Source organism: Atta colombica, unplaced genomic scaffold (assembly GCF_001594045.1).
Source record: "Atta colombica isolate Treedump-2 unplaced genomic scaffold, Acol1.0 scaffold51, whole genome shotgun sequence".
NCBI classification, from domain to species: Eukaryota; Metazoa; Arthropoda; class Insecta; order Hymenoptera; family Formicidae; genus Atta; species Atta colombica.
This window is the reverse complement of record NW_017259541.1, coordinates 1,388,378-1,404,640: the sequence shown is the minus strand read 5'-3', so window position 1 is coordinate 1,404,640 and position 16,263 is coordinate 1,388,378. Positions and strand designations below refer to the sequence as shown.

Below are 16,263 nucleotides of genomic sequence, written 5' to 3'. Positions count from 1 at the left end.
TATATATATATATATATTCATTTAAATGAATTAATTTCAGAAATTACAATTGCGTGCCGATATAGTAGTTGTCGGACTTTCAACGCGATCAATCTGAAATATTAATAATCCCCCCAAATTTCCCAAATTTAATCTTAAAAAACTAACTTGAACTTACCTATCGCCTCAGCAATATCGCCATTTGCATTACGAGCGGCGAGACCAACGACATGCCCTCCCAGAGAATGCCCTATCACTTTGGTCTTGGAAGGATCCAAACCAGCTTGGCTCTGTAGAAAATCTATCAATTGTGTCACGCGTTCCGCCACTAATGGCACACTCCTCACGACTTTCCAGTACCATAGATATCCGGCTGCCTTGCTCCAGTCAATCAGGATGACATTATAATGGCCAATGCTAAGATAAGCTGAGGATAACACAAAGAGGAAATATTAATAACCTAGAAAATAGTTGCCAAAACACGGAGCACTAGAACAATGCGTGGAATGTGGGAGTTCAGAAATTCAAATTATGTTTGAGAATTTAAGGAATTCAGAAGGATCAGATAATAGAAAGTAACGAGCAGAGAGAAACAAGGATTTTGTATTAAGAAATCAGGAAACCAGGGAAAATTAAATTTTAAAGAATTTACAGTGATTAATAATTTAAAAATTTAAAGCTGAAGTAAGAGGCAGAAAATCATATTAATTTGTAATTAGAACATATGAGTTTTCATTGTTGTTGGAATAATTTAAAAAAAATAGTTTTCTGAAAAAGTATTCAACGCGTGTTTATATCTAACGAAATTTAGAAGCAATAATTTTATCAATAATCTTTTATTTTTGTTTTTTTTTAACAGTTTTTATATTGACCGACTAACTATATAATTTAATAAATGTATACTATTGTAAAATTTAAATTTTCTGCGTTTCAATTTTCCTTCAGCATCGAATGCACGAACTTTCCGGACAACCCAATATATCATAAATTAAAAATGTATAATTGAACTTGAAAAATTCTCGAAGAAAATAAAACTAATAATAAACAATTTATTTCTTTTTAAACTAAAGTTTTTTTGTTATTACTTTTATTTTCTCCTAGGACCCATAGGTTTCTTTAGGGTAATAAAAATATATTCCTCTTATAGATTGATCTTGAAAATAGCAAGAATTCAGGTATTTAAGCTATTAAGATTAATAATGTCCTACCATCCCGAATCAGGGCGCAAGCAGATTTATCTTCTACGTCTCCTCGCCATCCATGAGTGATAATACGAGTGGGATGAGTAGGATTCCAAGAACTCTTCTCCACACTGTCATTATCATTAATGATCAGTGGCTCCCCGATTTTCCGATTATTTCTATGAGAAAGATCGATTTCGCGTTAGAAGCTTGTAGAATCTTTGTTGCATTTTTTCGTCAGCTTTTCAGACATATTTACCGAGTGTATAACAGAAATTGGGTTTGGAAGGTGGCGTAGTTGATCTCCTCATACTCTGCTTGTGTAAGTACTGTAGGTTCGCTGGTGTCGATTATGTATAACATTCCATGCTCATCGGCGAAGAGCGTGTAATTCGAATGTGATGCGAGGGACGCAAATAAAGTGGGATACACTGCAGGCAAAAGTACATAAGTCTAAAATTATTTTTTAAGAAAAAAATGGAATTAAATGTGTTAGAGATAGAAAAATATTTTGTTCTTTTTTTAGAGCTAGATATAGGATAACTTTCTGTTATTAATGGCAACTGCACTGAAAAAATTTTACTAAATTTTAATAAATATTTATTTGGATAGATATTAAGACCTAGTTTCACCAATGTGAGAAACTTCATTTCCGTTGAACTTACCGTTTATCTTTTTCTAATTCTTAAAATTGAAAAAAGATAAAGATTTGAATACAGACATTAAAATTAATCTCATATTGGTGGAACTGAGGTTGTTAAATATATTTATGAAATGTAAACGATTAAATTTGAGAATAATTATTTTTCACACACGAATTGCAATCGCCGGCAAAGTCATCTTCACGGTTGATAAGATCCGTTAAATTTTCGGTTGTCATTTCACTGATGATTCTTTTATAGCTTACTGATGGATATATTTATACTATTCGATGATAAGATGATATCGATTAGGTATCAATTAGTACATGTGTCGTTTCGAAAAGAGATTATTAATTAATCCGACTCTTTTATGATTATAATTGGATATTAATATAGGTTTACTGAAATGACAGTTTACGATTTATCAATAATCGTGATTGAAAGATAATCTGAAATGTAATTTTAAATCATTTAAAGTGTTTTAATGCTCTGAATTTCTTCAAAGGCTGTAAGGGAAAGTTGCCAATATATCTCTTTGTTTGTAGACAATATTTCTTAAACAATATTTCTTAAGATAAAAATAAAACTTTAAATACAAATGTGTCTTCTATCAGATAATATGAGCAGTTTTTATACTATTTGCAATTTTGCGATAATTAATTTTTTCGCAAGATAAGCAAAAATGAGTGTCCGACAAAATGGGCAAAACTGACACAGTGAATGTCGGTAATGCCACATATTCCTATTATTTTTCTTTTACAGAAATTATTTGTATGAAATACTTACAAATGAATGTATAAAATTTTCCAGAATCTTTTTATTTCGATATAAAACATTTTTGTTGAATTACATAAATTTACTTATGTTGTTCTGCAAGATGCAAATATGTAATGCGATAATTTTTCGAGGGCTTTCCCATATATGTACCATTGTCTTCAGTTCCGATAGAGTTATTTGACACTATAAACATTACACTACAACATTACAAAGATTAAGTTAGCTCATGATTTGTTTTACAGACAGGTGTGCTGGTTTACGCTGCACTCCGAGTTTATATTTAAAACTATATTATGAAAAAATTAAGAAAGAAAATAAAACTTTAGGAAATTACAAGCATTTAAAACGACGTAGCATTATTAATAATACAGTCACTATTATTTAAATTACGCAATTTGCAAAAGAAAATTGTAAGAATTTTATTTTTGTATTTTCATAGAATGCGTTTTTAGCCGATTTTCATATAAAAACAAGCCACAAATATACGAATTATGCATTTATACTTTTTTAATTAATTAAATCATGTTTTTATTAGTATTTTAAAAGTGCAATAGTTAATTTCTGAGAAATAAGGAGGTGCCATTTTAGGAGACCTATGTCAGATGACATTCTCTCTCTATTAATATGAAATATTGTTTTAAGATTTTATTATAATTTCTTATAATTGAAATTACATTTGTTTTTAAAAGAACTAGTATGTGTGTTTCTTTAGTGTATTAAACGATTTAGATAAAAAATTCTATTTTCTCTGGGAATGGCCGATAAAGACACGCTCTCGCTGTGTTTTTTCTCATGCGCTTTTCGCGCATTAATCTGTAAAGTTTTTCTTTCCGAGTCTCCCAAAACCGTAGTCGCATTTTAGTTTCTACGTTTTTCGCGGAAAGTAGTTTTGCACGCGGTTGAAACGAGCTTTAACTTTCGTCGCTGCCGGCCACCGCTGCAAGCAGCAGCAGGTCGATGCTAAACGAATCATAACTTGCCACTAGTCGGTCGGTTTAATCGAATTACCCATTACGGGTTCCATAATGTATCCTAGCGGCTGTGATTAAGTAACACACAAGCACATCTCGATCTCCTGCAAAAAGCAGCCTGCATTAATTGTAGATCTGTGCGAAATAAATGCGGATCATTCAATGTTAAAAGTGTACAAGTGTCGACGGAAATTTTCAGAAGCAAAAAAAGAAAAATTTGTGAGAGAAAAATTTTTCTCTCGGAGACGAACAATTTCTTTTTGCATGAGAATTAAAAAATATTAATTTGCAGCTATTGAAGATGATGTTTCTGAATTTTATTTTTTAGAATAACAAAAAAATTAAACTTTAATTCAGATAACCGGATAAATAATTTTTCAATACTTTTAAACGTGAACACACTTAAATGTAAACACTTATCATATCAATTAGAAAAATAATTTCTAACTGCTAAAATGAATACTACATAGTACAACTGTGTATTTATGGGCGCGCAGTCATTGACATTACTGCAAGACAAGGAAAATATTGTTTATTATCTTTTCAATGTTTATTGAGAATAATGCAAGGAGAAGATATTTCTGATTTCGAGATTTATCTGATCATCGAGTTTCTTACGAGAGTTTCTTCTTTTACTTTTCCAGTATGCCCAAGAGACACAACATGAGAAGATCTTACGTGGTCTGGCGGTCGGCATCGCCTTCACGATGTACGGCCGCCTCGAGGAGGCCGATCCTCTGGTGACGTCTTTGTGCGCCGACAAGGATCCGATTTTACGTAGAAGCGGCATGTACACTCTGGCGATGGCCTACTGTGGCACCGGAAACAATCAGGCTATCCGCAAACTACTGCATGTTGCCGTAAGTGTTTATCCGATATGACCATTCGACTTGTAAATTATGTATTTTTATTTTTGATTCAATTAGTATATTTTATTTTCTTATTTTTTAAATATTTTTTATTTGATTCTTATTATTTCTAATCTATACATTCTGATTTTGTCTGCGTGTTATCTGCTTTAATATTGTATGTAGAGTTTATTTTATTGTTTTATTAATGGTTTTCTTATGCATGGAGTAGTGCACTCAACATTTTTGAGCGCATTTTCTTTTTAGATCGCTTCTAGATAAAAATATCATGTATTATTATTCATATTTAGATAAAAGATGAGAAAGAGCTTTGAGAAACATTTTGAATTATTCATGCTTACTTTGCATGTACAGGGTGAAAAGTCAAATATTCCGATCCAACATTGAAAAAAGTTTGTACGAACATGGATCTAGCAAGTTTTAGTTTTTAATTGTTTTAATTGTTTGATACTGTTAAACAATAAAATTTCTCATACCTCCAAAAACTAAGCGTTTCTAGACTTTATGAACTTTTCTAAATGCTTAGTCAAGGGGAAATAGAATATTTGACACTAAGCACACCCTGTGTATAAATTGGAATGAATTCTTTTGATGATTTTATGTACTAATTTTGATTGAATCGAAAGACAGATGATTCTGTGTCGATTTTAAATCAAAGAGAAAACAGAATTTGAATTTCTGACAGATTATTGAATCCGCGATCCTTTATTTGTTGTAACAGGTCTCTGATGTTAACGATGACGTTCGACGAGCCGCGGTTACAGGTCTGGGCTTCCTGCTGTTCCGGTGAGTACCTTTGTAAAGTTACCCAATTCCACAAAGTAGATTTGATGCAACCAAAGAATGTGAAAATTCCGCACGTTTGTGGACTTTGCGGCTTTCGACCTCTTTTTAGAACCGCGTAGAACCGAAATCATATTTAGCGTGTTTACAGACGTACTAAGTCCAAAAGTCCAAAAATAACAAAGCTTTAATCTTTTTGTTGTAATTTTGCATAAAAGAGAGAAGCAAAAAAGATGCGCAAATTCACTTTTAAACAACGATCGAGTATTAAATGTGAACAAAATTCATTTATTAGATATTAATTTTGGTCGACGTTCTGTGTCAACTCCCGCGGCAAATAAATATTTGCGCTAATCCTCGTTTAGTGAAATCATCATTGAATATTAAACAAAAAAGAAATGCATGTCGAATATATTCATATATGTTTGACGTGTAAAAAATTAACTTTTAATTTCCTTTTTTATTAATATCTCTGATAAACACTGAAAAGAAAATTAGTTGTTTGAGATAATAATAATTTACTAAAATGTTAAAATAAATAGCAATTAAACAATTTTAAACGCACTGTGGAAGTGCGCACAGAAGTGACGATTGAAGAGATAGCTAGAATATCTAAAAATTTAGCTAAATGTGGATCTCAAAATAACTTTGTTTGAATTATTAAAATAGTTACTTATATAGAATCTTCAAACTAATTGCTAGAATATCAAGACTATCTACGCAACATTCCTCGTTATACTTGAGATTCCTACGTAATTATTCTGATGGTCCAACAAAATTTTTTTTCAGATCTGTATCTAGCTAAATTTTTTAGGTATTTTGCAAAATCATTCTTTTCATGCGTGCTACGTAAAACGTATTTGGAAGTTTTGCCATGTCGATTGTCGTAAGAGTACAATTATATTAATGTATTTATAATAGCCAATTTCTGTTCTCGCGAGTTTATCGCTATCGATGGCAGAGATATTTTGGAATATTTCGGCCGATAAGATTGCGACCAAAACGAGGCAAACAAATCCGAGTAAATAAACGGAAATAATCCGCTTTTTCATTTAGAGAAATAGCGTGAGACATCGTTTGCACGTAACTTGGAAGTTTCGTGACAATATATGGCGTGAATAATATAAAACGCTGCACAAATTATTTTACCATCTAAAGCGTTCATGTTACCACCGGACATTTTTTTAATTACAGACACACAATTTGGGTTTTCCATAGTATTCCTTTCTCAACACATCGTTTTAGTTTTTTACGTTGTGTATCTTTGTAACAAAGCTTTGAATTAAATTTCTCTTGAACTTTAGTTTCACTTCCTTCAAGTTGACTAGAGAATATAATTTTGCTACTTAATTTCTTGAAGCAAGGATGTATTAAGTGTACAGTCTGCAAAAGTGACTGGAATTGAAAAAAATATATTTTCCGTGTAAAAATGTATGTTATATTTATCATATGAAAAACAATTTCAATAAGGCCAATATTTAATATTTAACAATACAATTTTATAGTTTAAATAAAAATTTTCTCATTTCATTTTAATTATTTTTTTAAAAACACGTCTACTTTTTACTTTGAAATAATTTTTGATCCAGGTTCTAAATCACTGCCAAAGATTTTGTATTTTTTTTCTAATTTTTTCTTTTTTAAAAAATACGTGTAATACATTCATTAATTCGCCTAGAAATTGTTTTATTGTTCACTTAATAATATTTCTTTTTTATTTTATTAGCACATTTTATTTAACAATTTATATTCTCATTTCGTATTTTACTTGTAATCTGATTTTTACGAGAGTAAATAGACGTTTTTGTCGAAGAAAAAAATCGATTCTCGATTAGTATAAGATTTCGTGAAAAAAATATTCGGTGGTTTTCGTACATATTCCTCTTGACTGCCAGTTTTCAATTATTTTTCAAGGACAATTATTTTTTAGATTTGAATTTATTTGAGGACACGTGTAGCTTAACAATAGGCGAAAATGACATTGGTAAACGAACAAGTTTAAACTGTTATCCGCTGTTATCAGTCGACAGCAGTCGGCTGATTTGCAATTGTTAACATAAGACAATAAACAAAATATTGCAATACGTGCGCAATAAATTTGCCTTTCGCTTAACCATTTTTAACTACAACCACGTGCAATTGTTTAAACTTGTTTACTCTTTGATTTGAAACAAAAATTTCGTTAGAACTTTCTGTTTTATATTTCTTTCACGAGAAAATATTTTCTCTTCGAAATGTCAAAATCCGAGAAGATATTCAAGGAATTGAAAATACGTTTTGAGAAAACGAGACGGATTTATATACAGGTTTCAACGGTTAAGTAAGTTCCCCCTTGAACGACAAACGTTTCGTTATCAGTCCGCGAAAGCGAAGTCTTCTAGATTTTACATGTCAAAGGACGTAAGCCGTCTCGTGTTTTCGTCGACGTGAAGTCAGGAAATGAACCAAGGAATCCGTGGATAAAGGAACGCGGGGATCTATAGAACATTATACAGGTAATACCGTGTAGATCACGCTTGTCAGTTTGTGTACCTTGTAAGCTGTCCATATTAATTTCGGATGAAATGCATTTTTATTATTCTTCTCTCGCGTTTTCTGCTTCCTCGTTTCTCTTTCATGTTCCCATTTCTCTTCTTCTGAGCCTGATCATCGTCATTTACCTCTCTTCACTAGCCACGGTGAATAGAGGCTGACCTATTGAATAAGTTATACACCGCAAACTGTACCACGTTCCACTTCTCCACATACAGATTGCAATTTCAGGGAGGCCGGGTTCTTGTAAATGAGTTCAAACTTGAATGTGAGAACTCTTTCTTTAGTTAAGACTATTCATAATATTTTTGTTTTTTAAATGTAAAGGAAACAATTATTATTGATGTTATAAATATAGATTATGTATGAAAATCCTATTGATAAATTGTAGTGATTCTGGTGATATGAAATACTTGCATTGGTTTAAATACTATTTGTCTTTATTTTTAATGTCTAATTGATTTAATCCAATAATTTATGAAATTAGATTTTAATTTTCTTTTATACTTATTTCGTTTAATAACTTTTTAATTCATACTTATTCCATTTAAATATGTACAATATATATTAACTAATTATTCCTTCTTATGTTTAATTTATGGTTAAGTTAAGAAGAATTAAAAAATTTGTGTGGCATTAGATTTGAATAATGTTTCTTGGAGGCATTTTATATAGTGTTTTAATTTAAACTTATTCCATTTAAATATATTAATCTTTCTAGTTTTTAATTTAATTTAAATTTCTCAGGAAGATAAATTCTAATTTTTTAACGCTTTTATGTTCGACTGTATAAATAAATTTTCCATCCAATTTTAAAGTTAATTTAAACTCCAGATTAATATTCCCAGCTTTCATTGGAGACTAAAAAGATTTAATGGTTTTTTTGCGGTCTATTTTTGCTTGAAATCGACTAGGAATAATCCTTTCTTACCTTGTATCCCGAGGCGCCGCGCCGTCTCGCATTACAAGGCTTGCAGTTTTATGAGACGAGGGAGGAAGTATCTCCGTCCCCACAGGGATGCATTATTGCGTCGGCGGTAGTCAATGAAAGCCAAAGAAGTTTATTCGTGCTCGATAAGACATGAAACATAATCGAGTGGCCCAATGAAAGAGTGAGCTAACCCGCAGACAGCCGTTTTTGTGAGAAAATAGACTTTTATTAGAAAGTTGATATACTGAAAATTATAGAGGAAGAGTACAAAGATATTAATCCTTCAAGTCATTTTTCTCGGAAAAGAAAAAAAGCGAAGGGAAGAAATTTTAATCCACAATTTTATTTATGTTTCTGTAAAGGATTCTTAATTAGTTTTCAAACTATTTTAGTTTACACACACACACACATACACATACCCCTACATATATGAGAGTATTGTTACGTAATGAGAGTATTGTTATACAATATAACAAATTAGAATTGACATAAGCTACTACTAGAAAGACAATTTAAACTGGTTTCTTTAATAATGTTTTTAATAATGTTTTTTTTTTTATTTTATCACATTCTCATATCGAGCCATTCAAGATTGTCAAGGAAAAAAGAATCTACCATTCTCGTTTGCGCGATGTAGAAAATGTGCATTATTTTCTTCTTCTTTGCGTGTATATGTCGCTTTTGCTTTTCCTGTCTTGCCGTAGTGAGTATTCCGGGCTCTTCCGGACTGAGAAAGAGATAGGTATGTAGAATTGTATTTCTATTCAACTAAGATATATCTGAACAAATTTCCAGTCGCTTTCCTTTTACCTTCGCGAACTTTTTCAGAAAATGTGACAGATTTTAATTTTTAATATTAAAAGAAATTTTACAAAATATTAATAAATATCATGAACTTCAGCTCCAAAATCTTATCAACGTTTCTTACTTACTGCTATGAAAATAAAAAAAATAATGAAATTAAGTATTTCATAAATATAAAGGATATAACTATTGAAAAGTAAAAAATTTTTGTGTGAAATCCTATTCTTTATACAAGAGAAATATATAATATTAATTTGAAAAATAAAAGTGGGATTAATAATGACTGCTCGATATTTTCAATGTTTTTAATAAAAAAATAACAAGGTGAACAATATGATTTCTTTTTATTAAAAAAAAATGTGAAATTTTATTTTACTCAATTGAGAAAATAAAGTTTCATTTTATTGTATAAAAGAAAAAGAAGACTAACTTCCACAAAATTAAATTCTAACTTTGTGGAAGAATTTATATATGTAGGTATCTTTAAGACTTTCATCGGTATATCTGTAAGAGTTTATTTTGAATTATTGTATCAATTTTTAATGGAAGGTAGCCAGCAGTTAATCAATTTAAATGTGGTGACCGAGATTTCGGTAGACATTTGTTAGTAAATTGTTTTGGCTTTAAATTCTTTCGTCTGTTTGGTCAATACTTTGTTTTGGAATAATCAATAAAAAAGTGAGAGATTTCTCACTGAAATATTTATTTTTTTCTTGGAGTGACTCATCGATAGAGAAGAAGCATTTTTCTTTCGAGGAATTATTGTTTGATCGTAAAATACGACATTGAAAGATTCCAATTGCTTTTAAGACTAGAAATTGGGCACAAAAATAAAAACGTAAAAAGTAAGAAATAATATTTAAAATACATTTAATATATTTACATTTAATATATATTTATATGTAATAATTCAGTGATTATATAAACCGGGAAAGAGAGATTTAAATTCTGATAAGTGTAAATTTAATTTACAATTTTAGTCAACGAATAGACTTTTATCTATAATATTTTGCGTCACATAACAAAGAAGGACATAGAGACAGGAAGAATCAATAGCTTTTATCTTCCTAGATCGGCGAACTGAAAACGCGACTTTATTTCATGTTGCAACTCTTTGATGTCCATTCTGCCTTCTCTCCAGGGTCGGATCTCCTATGTAAGTCATGATGTATAACGGCAAAAGTAACTGACTTTTGAATGAAATTTTCTTTAAGTATGCTTCGCATCTTCCTCCATTTTCTAAAAAAGAAGAATTCAGGACAATCGTAGCAGTTTCTTTATATTTTTCGAGATTTTTCGGAAACACGTAATTATTTATCTTGTCAAACTCGAGACTCCGCCAGCTTCGTCCCTGACTCTGTTTCTCATTTCTTCGGAGAAGAATCCTCGCTTAATCCTTGCTGTCCGTCCTTTACAATTAATCTTCGCACAATACATGGGTTAGTGATTCTCATCATTCAAATTTCAGGTCACGTGTTTTCATTTTTCTTTTTTTCCACGTTTAATCTCCAACCCTTTGAACACTGTCCCATTTTCTATTGCACCCACGCCAATTCGTCTCTGCATGTTTCGTTGACCCTTAAATTTACCTTCCCTTTGATCTCGAACCATCCGTGACCGTTGACTGTGATTATCTATTTTTAATCAATAAGTTCGATTTTTATTCTGCATTTATTCAATTTTGTAAAAAAAGCATCAGAAATAATGAGAAAATCTTGAAAAATTGAAAAATAAATTAATTTGTTACTTGTTACAGTAAATTAATGTATTTTAAAATCTTATAAAGTTATTTTTTAATAAGATATTTTAAGTAATAATCAATTAATTAAGTTGTTTTACAGATACTATATTTAATTGATTAAGTATGTTATAAAAGTAACACTTAATTTTTTTTTAGAAAATACATTTTTATGTAATGCGACGATTTAACAGAGAGATCAAGAGTCTGCTTAGGGATTAAATTTAAATTTATGGTACGTTTTATGTTCACAAAAGGTGCTCGAGTGATTCACAATCGCTTTGAGTCCCACTATTAATATCGGAGAAATGAATTTGCTCTGTGCATTTCGTAATCACTGGATTATCATAATCTCTCTTTTACTCTCTTTCTCTCTCTCTCTCTCTCTCTCTCTCTCTCTCTCTCTTTCTCTCTCTCTCTCGACAATTGTCGTCACTGAATAATGGTCGATTAACCGTCAGGTTTATCATATTCGCTGATATTTTTCTTTGAGAGAAATACATGAAATATTTATTGCACAATAACAGAAATAAACACTGTCACACTGGATCGATTACGAAATGTTGTATTGACGTGTTATTTTTATGACGACTGTCGTATTTCTTTATCTAATGATTATACTTATTTTTAACTTGATAGCATCTATCATTTTCATTAATCAGTAAATTCAGTAAATTTTCAAGAGACAAGGTTATGTATTTTATAGACAATGCGTTACTTTGTGCATCTGTTTTAATGGGATATCAATTATAAATTATTATCAAATTAGTAGTACGAGTGGCGAATTTATTAATTATTAAGTAACTCTTTTATAGGTATATTATGCATTCGATTTAATAATTAGAATTGTCAAATTAACAATGTCCTCACTGTAATTATTAATTGCGGAAATGTTATCTATTGAAATGTGTCTCTCAAGCGTTCCCTTTAACCATCACACTGCTGCACACACAATATAAATTGCGACTAAATGAATAATTAAATGGATGATACTAGTTATTAATTACTGGTATTGCTCTTACTTCGTGTATTATTTCAAGAGTGGCGGTTAGTGGCAGTAACCAATGCGCATCGGCAAGCGAATGCACACGATGTGGACAAAGCGAGTAATTGAACGTGCAATCGTGGCCAATTAACGCGCGATTCCGGGAATTCGCGATGTAATCGTTAACGCGGTTATGGCAATGCTCGATGCCTGCAATTGATCGCTATTTATCTGTACGAATGCGTGCACTATTATTGATCGCAGGACAAGTTGTTACCCGCATTGGCCCCGACCTTATACATCTAGCCAACATTTTAATCCTTTCAAGCGTGATGTATCCTATGCGATATATTTGCTATTAGGTGTACAACTTTGCTTCCGCCGTTTTTTTCCGAAATTCAAGGCATTATTGTAAAAAACTGATTATACATTTATGATTCAAAGTATTGTCCATCGCTGGCCACTACTTTCTCCCATCTTTCGGGTAGTGTACGAATCCCGCGTCGAAAAAACTGGTCATCTTTTGAGGCTATCCACGAATCGATCCAATTTTTTATTTCTTCATAAGACCGGAAGTGCTGGTCAGCCAGGCCGTGTGCCATTGATCGAAACAAGTGATAGTTAGAGGGAGCAACGTCTGGAGAATACGGCGGGTGAGGTAGGACTTTTCATTTCAACGTTTCCAAGTATGTCTTGACCACTTTCGCAACATGGGGTCGAGCATTGTCATGCTGCAAAATCACTTTATCGTGTCTCTCGTTGTATTGCGGCCGTTTGTCTTTCAATGCTCGGCTCAAACGCATCAATTGCGTTCGATACCGATCGCCTGTGATTGTTTCAGTCGGTTTTAACAGTTCATAATACACTACGCCGAGCTGGTCCCACCAAATACAGAGCATGACCTTGGACGTCAAAATCACCGTTCTTGAAGCGTTGAAACCACTCACGATACGTTTTTTCACTAATAGCGGCCTCACCGCTAAGTATTTGAGAGCATTCGATGAGTCTCAGCCGCAGATTTCTTCATATTGAAGCAAAAAATTAAAACCTCCCGCAAATGACGAGAATTTGGCTCGTAAACTGACATTTTCAATCGAGAATAACTTTATGATGCAGACATAAATCGACTAATGTTTCTATGGGGTTATGTTGACAGATGACAAGTTTATTGTATGACGTCTATGATCTATTTATTTCGACCACCACTTATCGCTAAAGTCATCTATAGGAAAACGGCGGAAGCAAAGTTGTACACCTAATACATTAGCGTTTGCTGCATCTCGCATCTCGAATATAATACACATCGGATATAATTACTTGATTTAATTATTACTAATACAGCCGCCTACAATGTGAACGCGTTAAAATGAAAAAATAACATATTTATTATTGATTTCAGAGAATTGAATTTTTTATCTTGCATAAATTTACCAACAGATTTATGCATACAATAACTATTATAATATAATAGTATAATATTGTATAATACGACTGAGAAGGACTTGATTTTTCCCCGTCGGAATTTAAATTAGCAGAATTTAATATGAAGTTGAGTTGTGAAGAGATATATACGAAAATTGTAATACTATTACATAACAGAATTTAAACTAAAAATTGATTGAAGATTGTAATAAATTGGATTTTATTATTTTGTCGAGCAAACTTCAGTAATGATATCTTGAATTTGAGGCAAGAAAATTTAATTTCAAGACGATTGATGCTTTTTATTACTTCGAGAAATTATCGATTGCATTGAGTCTAATTCGACGAACACCTCGGTCGTCTAATAAAGCTTGGAAAGCCTGGAAAATATTTTTCTTCAGCTCTCCGGGGTTCACAAACGATTAAATTCCAACGTCCAAACAAATGGACCAAGGACTCAATCGTCAAGTAAGATTTTATTATACAGTGTTCCATTAAGTCGTTATTCAATCTTGATAGTGGAAAAATAAAAATTAAATAATTAATTAATATAAAAGGTATAATTGTATATATACATGTAAACTCTTGAAATATGAAAAATTTATAATATTGAATTATAATAAATATAAATTTTAATATTCAAGCAAGTAAGATTAATAGAGCAGTAAAAAAGTATGAGTAATAAAATGAAAATTTAGATCATCTTATAAAATTATGAGATTTTCCTCGGAAGCATCGCCTCGTGTCAAGATTATAGAAGGACGTTAGATCGAGTGGGCAGGATTCGCTTGGAATTAGAGTAATAAGCGGGGAGAAGGAAAGTGCGCTACCTGTGATCCATTAATCTTGATTTTAATCAGTGTGCTAATCGTGACCGTATGTAAATTAATTTCGGGAAAACTAGGGATTTCTGAGAATGAGAGGAAGATCTAGGAATCTACAGCAAATTCTTGAACGAGCTCCCTAAATGTTTTTGATTTGGAAAACAAAGAGAATTATGAAGTAAGAAAAAGAAATATCTAAAAAAATATTTATAAAAAGAGAAAAATTTTAAGAATTCAAACAGAATTTGAAGACAAAGAAAGAGTTTAGAGGAGGGAAATTGAGAGGAAGAGAGAAGAGGATGATTATTTCTTTTAACTCAGTTAATTATTTTTAGGTATTAGAATCTTCAAGAATGGAGATTATGATCCAGAGGAAAGTAAAAAGAACAAAATATGAATGCATTCGCGTGTATGTGAATTAATATCTTCTCGTGACATTTAAATCCCACGGAGTGGATTAGCGGCTTCGCGGAGGATGCAACCCTGATAATTCTCGCTTAGAGTCACGGAAGACCCGATTTTAATATTTCGCAACTGGAATTAATTCGCATGTGCTTCTTCTCTTCGCTATAAATTAATTCGCGGGGAATAATCGGGTAATTAACGGCACACTAGTTTCATGTTTAATCACGAATTGATGATCACTCTTGCGTTTCATTAAAATTACAAATTTGTTTAAAGTTCTGTATATTAAATATTATATAATTTATTTATACTTTTAACACATTTTTTATTTCTTCACATTTATAAGCTGCATTCATTTATCATAGCAAAATTTACAATTTACATTTTTATTTCTATCATATTGTAAACAAATATTTAAAATTAAAATTTATAATTAAAAATAATATATTTATTGTGTGTACATATATAATTGATAATTGTATAATTGTTAATTCTTACAATAATAATGTTTAAAATAATTGTAGACGAAAATTTTTGAACTTGTCATTATCATAATCAAATTAATAATTAATGATAAAATTAATTAATTAATGTTCAAAAGAAATAATGTCAACGTTGTTTGAATAACCGCGTTTTTTTGCCTTCCAGTGTAAGGAAGTCTATTCATGTACTTGCAAATGCAGCAGTAATGTTCTTTTTATGAAATGCACATGAGTGTTTCATGATGCAAGACAGCAGATAAAAATTATACGAGAAAATTGTGTAGCATCTTGTGAAAAGTTAATGGCTTTTGGCATGCCAACGCTTGCTAACATCTGTGATTATAGTTAAAGAGTTAACATTTTCGAAAATTATGCCAACAAAAGAAAAATGAAAAGAAATTATCGGAGAAGATGTACTGAGAGTAACAAGCATGCCAGTATTTTCCGTCAATTATTATGTTTATTAAAATAAGTCAGTTCCCGTTTCAAATAAGTTCTTAATTAATTATTGTTAATATATTCACTCAATATATTAATTATCGTCAGTAATTTCTAATAGCTATTCCAATTTATAAAGTAAATCGCCTTTTGAAATATCTGTATCTCGATGATAAATTTTTTAAAAAATAACTACAGATTTATTTACTCAAGAGCTTAGGAATTCTCCTCAAAGGAGAGAATTTTCATTTTTAATTAGTTTAGTTATTTTCCCCATGAAAGGCGCGCTCTTGTCCGAGGATTTAATGTCCACAAAAGTTAGGACCTTACTGCGTTCTGAGAATGACGGTTGAGAAATCTGCAAAGTAGGATTTAGTAACTTTCCCCAGGACTCCGGACGTTGTTACATTTATTTCTCCGCCGCTACACTTCGTCTTCCATAAATAATGCGCTTTAATACGTCGTATTTTAACGCGGATCCGCTCGTTAATTAAAACGAGT

At 31.3% G+C, this 16,263-nt stretch overlaps 2 protein-coding genes across 2 annotated transcripts in view; one reads left to right on the top strand and one right to left on the bottom strand.

Annotated features, from left to right (window-relative positions):
- LOC108691751 (pancreatic triacylglycerol lipase-like) overlaps nt 1-2,043 on the bottom strand; it is a 2,979-nt gene extending 936 nt beyond the window's left edge. Inside the window, exons 1-4 of the mRNA XM_018199634.1 lie at nt 1,976-2,043; nt 1,420-1,591; nt 1,188-1,339; nt 158-406 (exon numbers count right to left, since the gene is read on the bottom strand). Of these exons, the coding sequence (XP_018055123.1) occupies nt 158-406; nt 1,188-1,339; nt 1,420-1,591; nt 1,976-2,000 (598 nt within the window). The 5' untranslated portion in view covers nt 2,001-2,043. The remainder of the gene's footprint in view (nt 1-157; nt 407-1,187; nt 1,340-1,419; nt 1,592-1,975) is intronic.
- The window catches only part of LOC108691747 (26S proteasome non-ATPase regulatory subunit 1), a 50,516-nt gene that overhangs the window by 12,076 nt on the left and 22,177 nt on the right, over nt 1-16,263 (top strand). The window contains exons 8-9 of the mRNA XM_018199631.1: nt 4,194-4,409; nt 5,140-5,204. Of these exons, the coding sequence (XP_018055120.1) occupies nt 4,194-4,409; nt 5,140-5,204 (281 nt within the window). The remainder of the gene's footprint in view (nt 1-4,193; nt 4,410-5,139; nt 5,205-16,263) is intronic.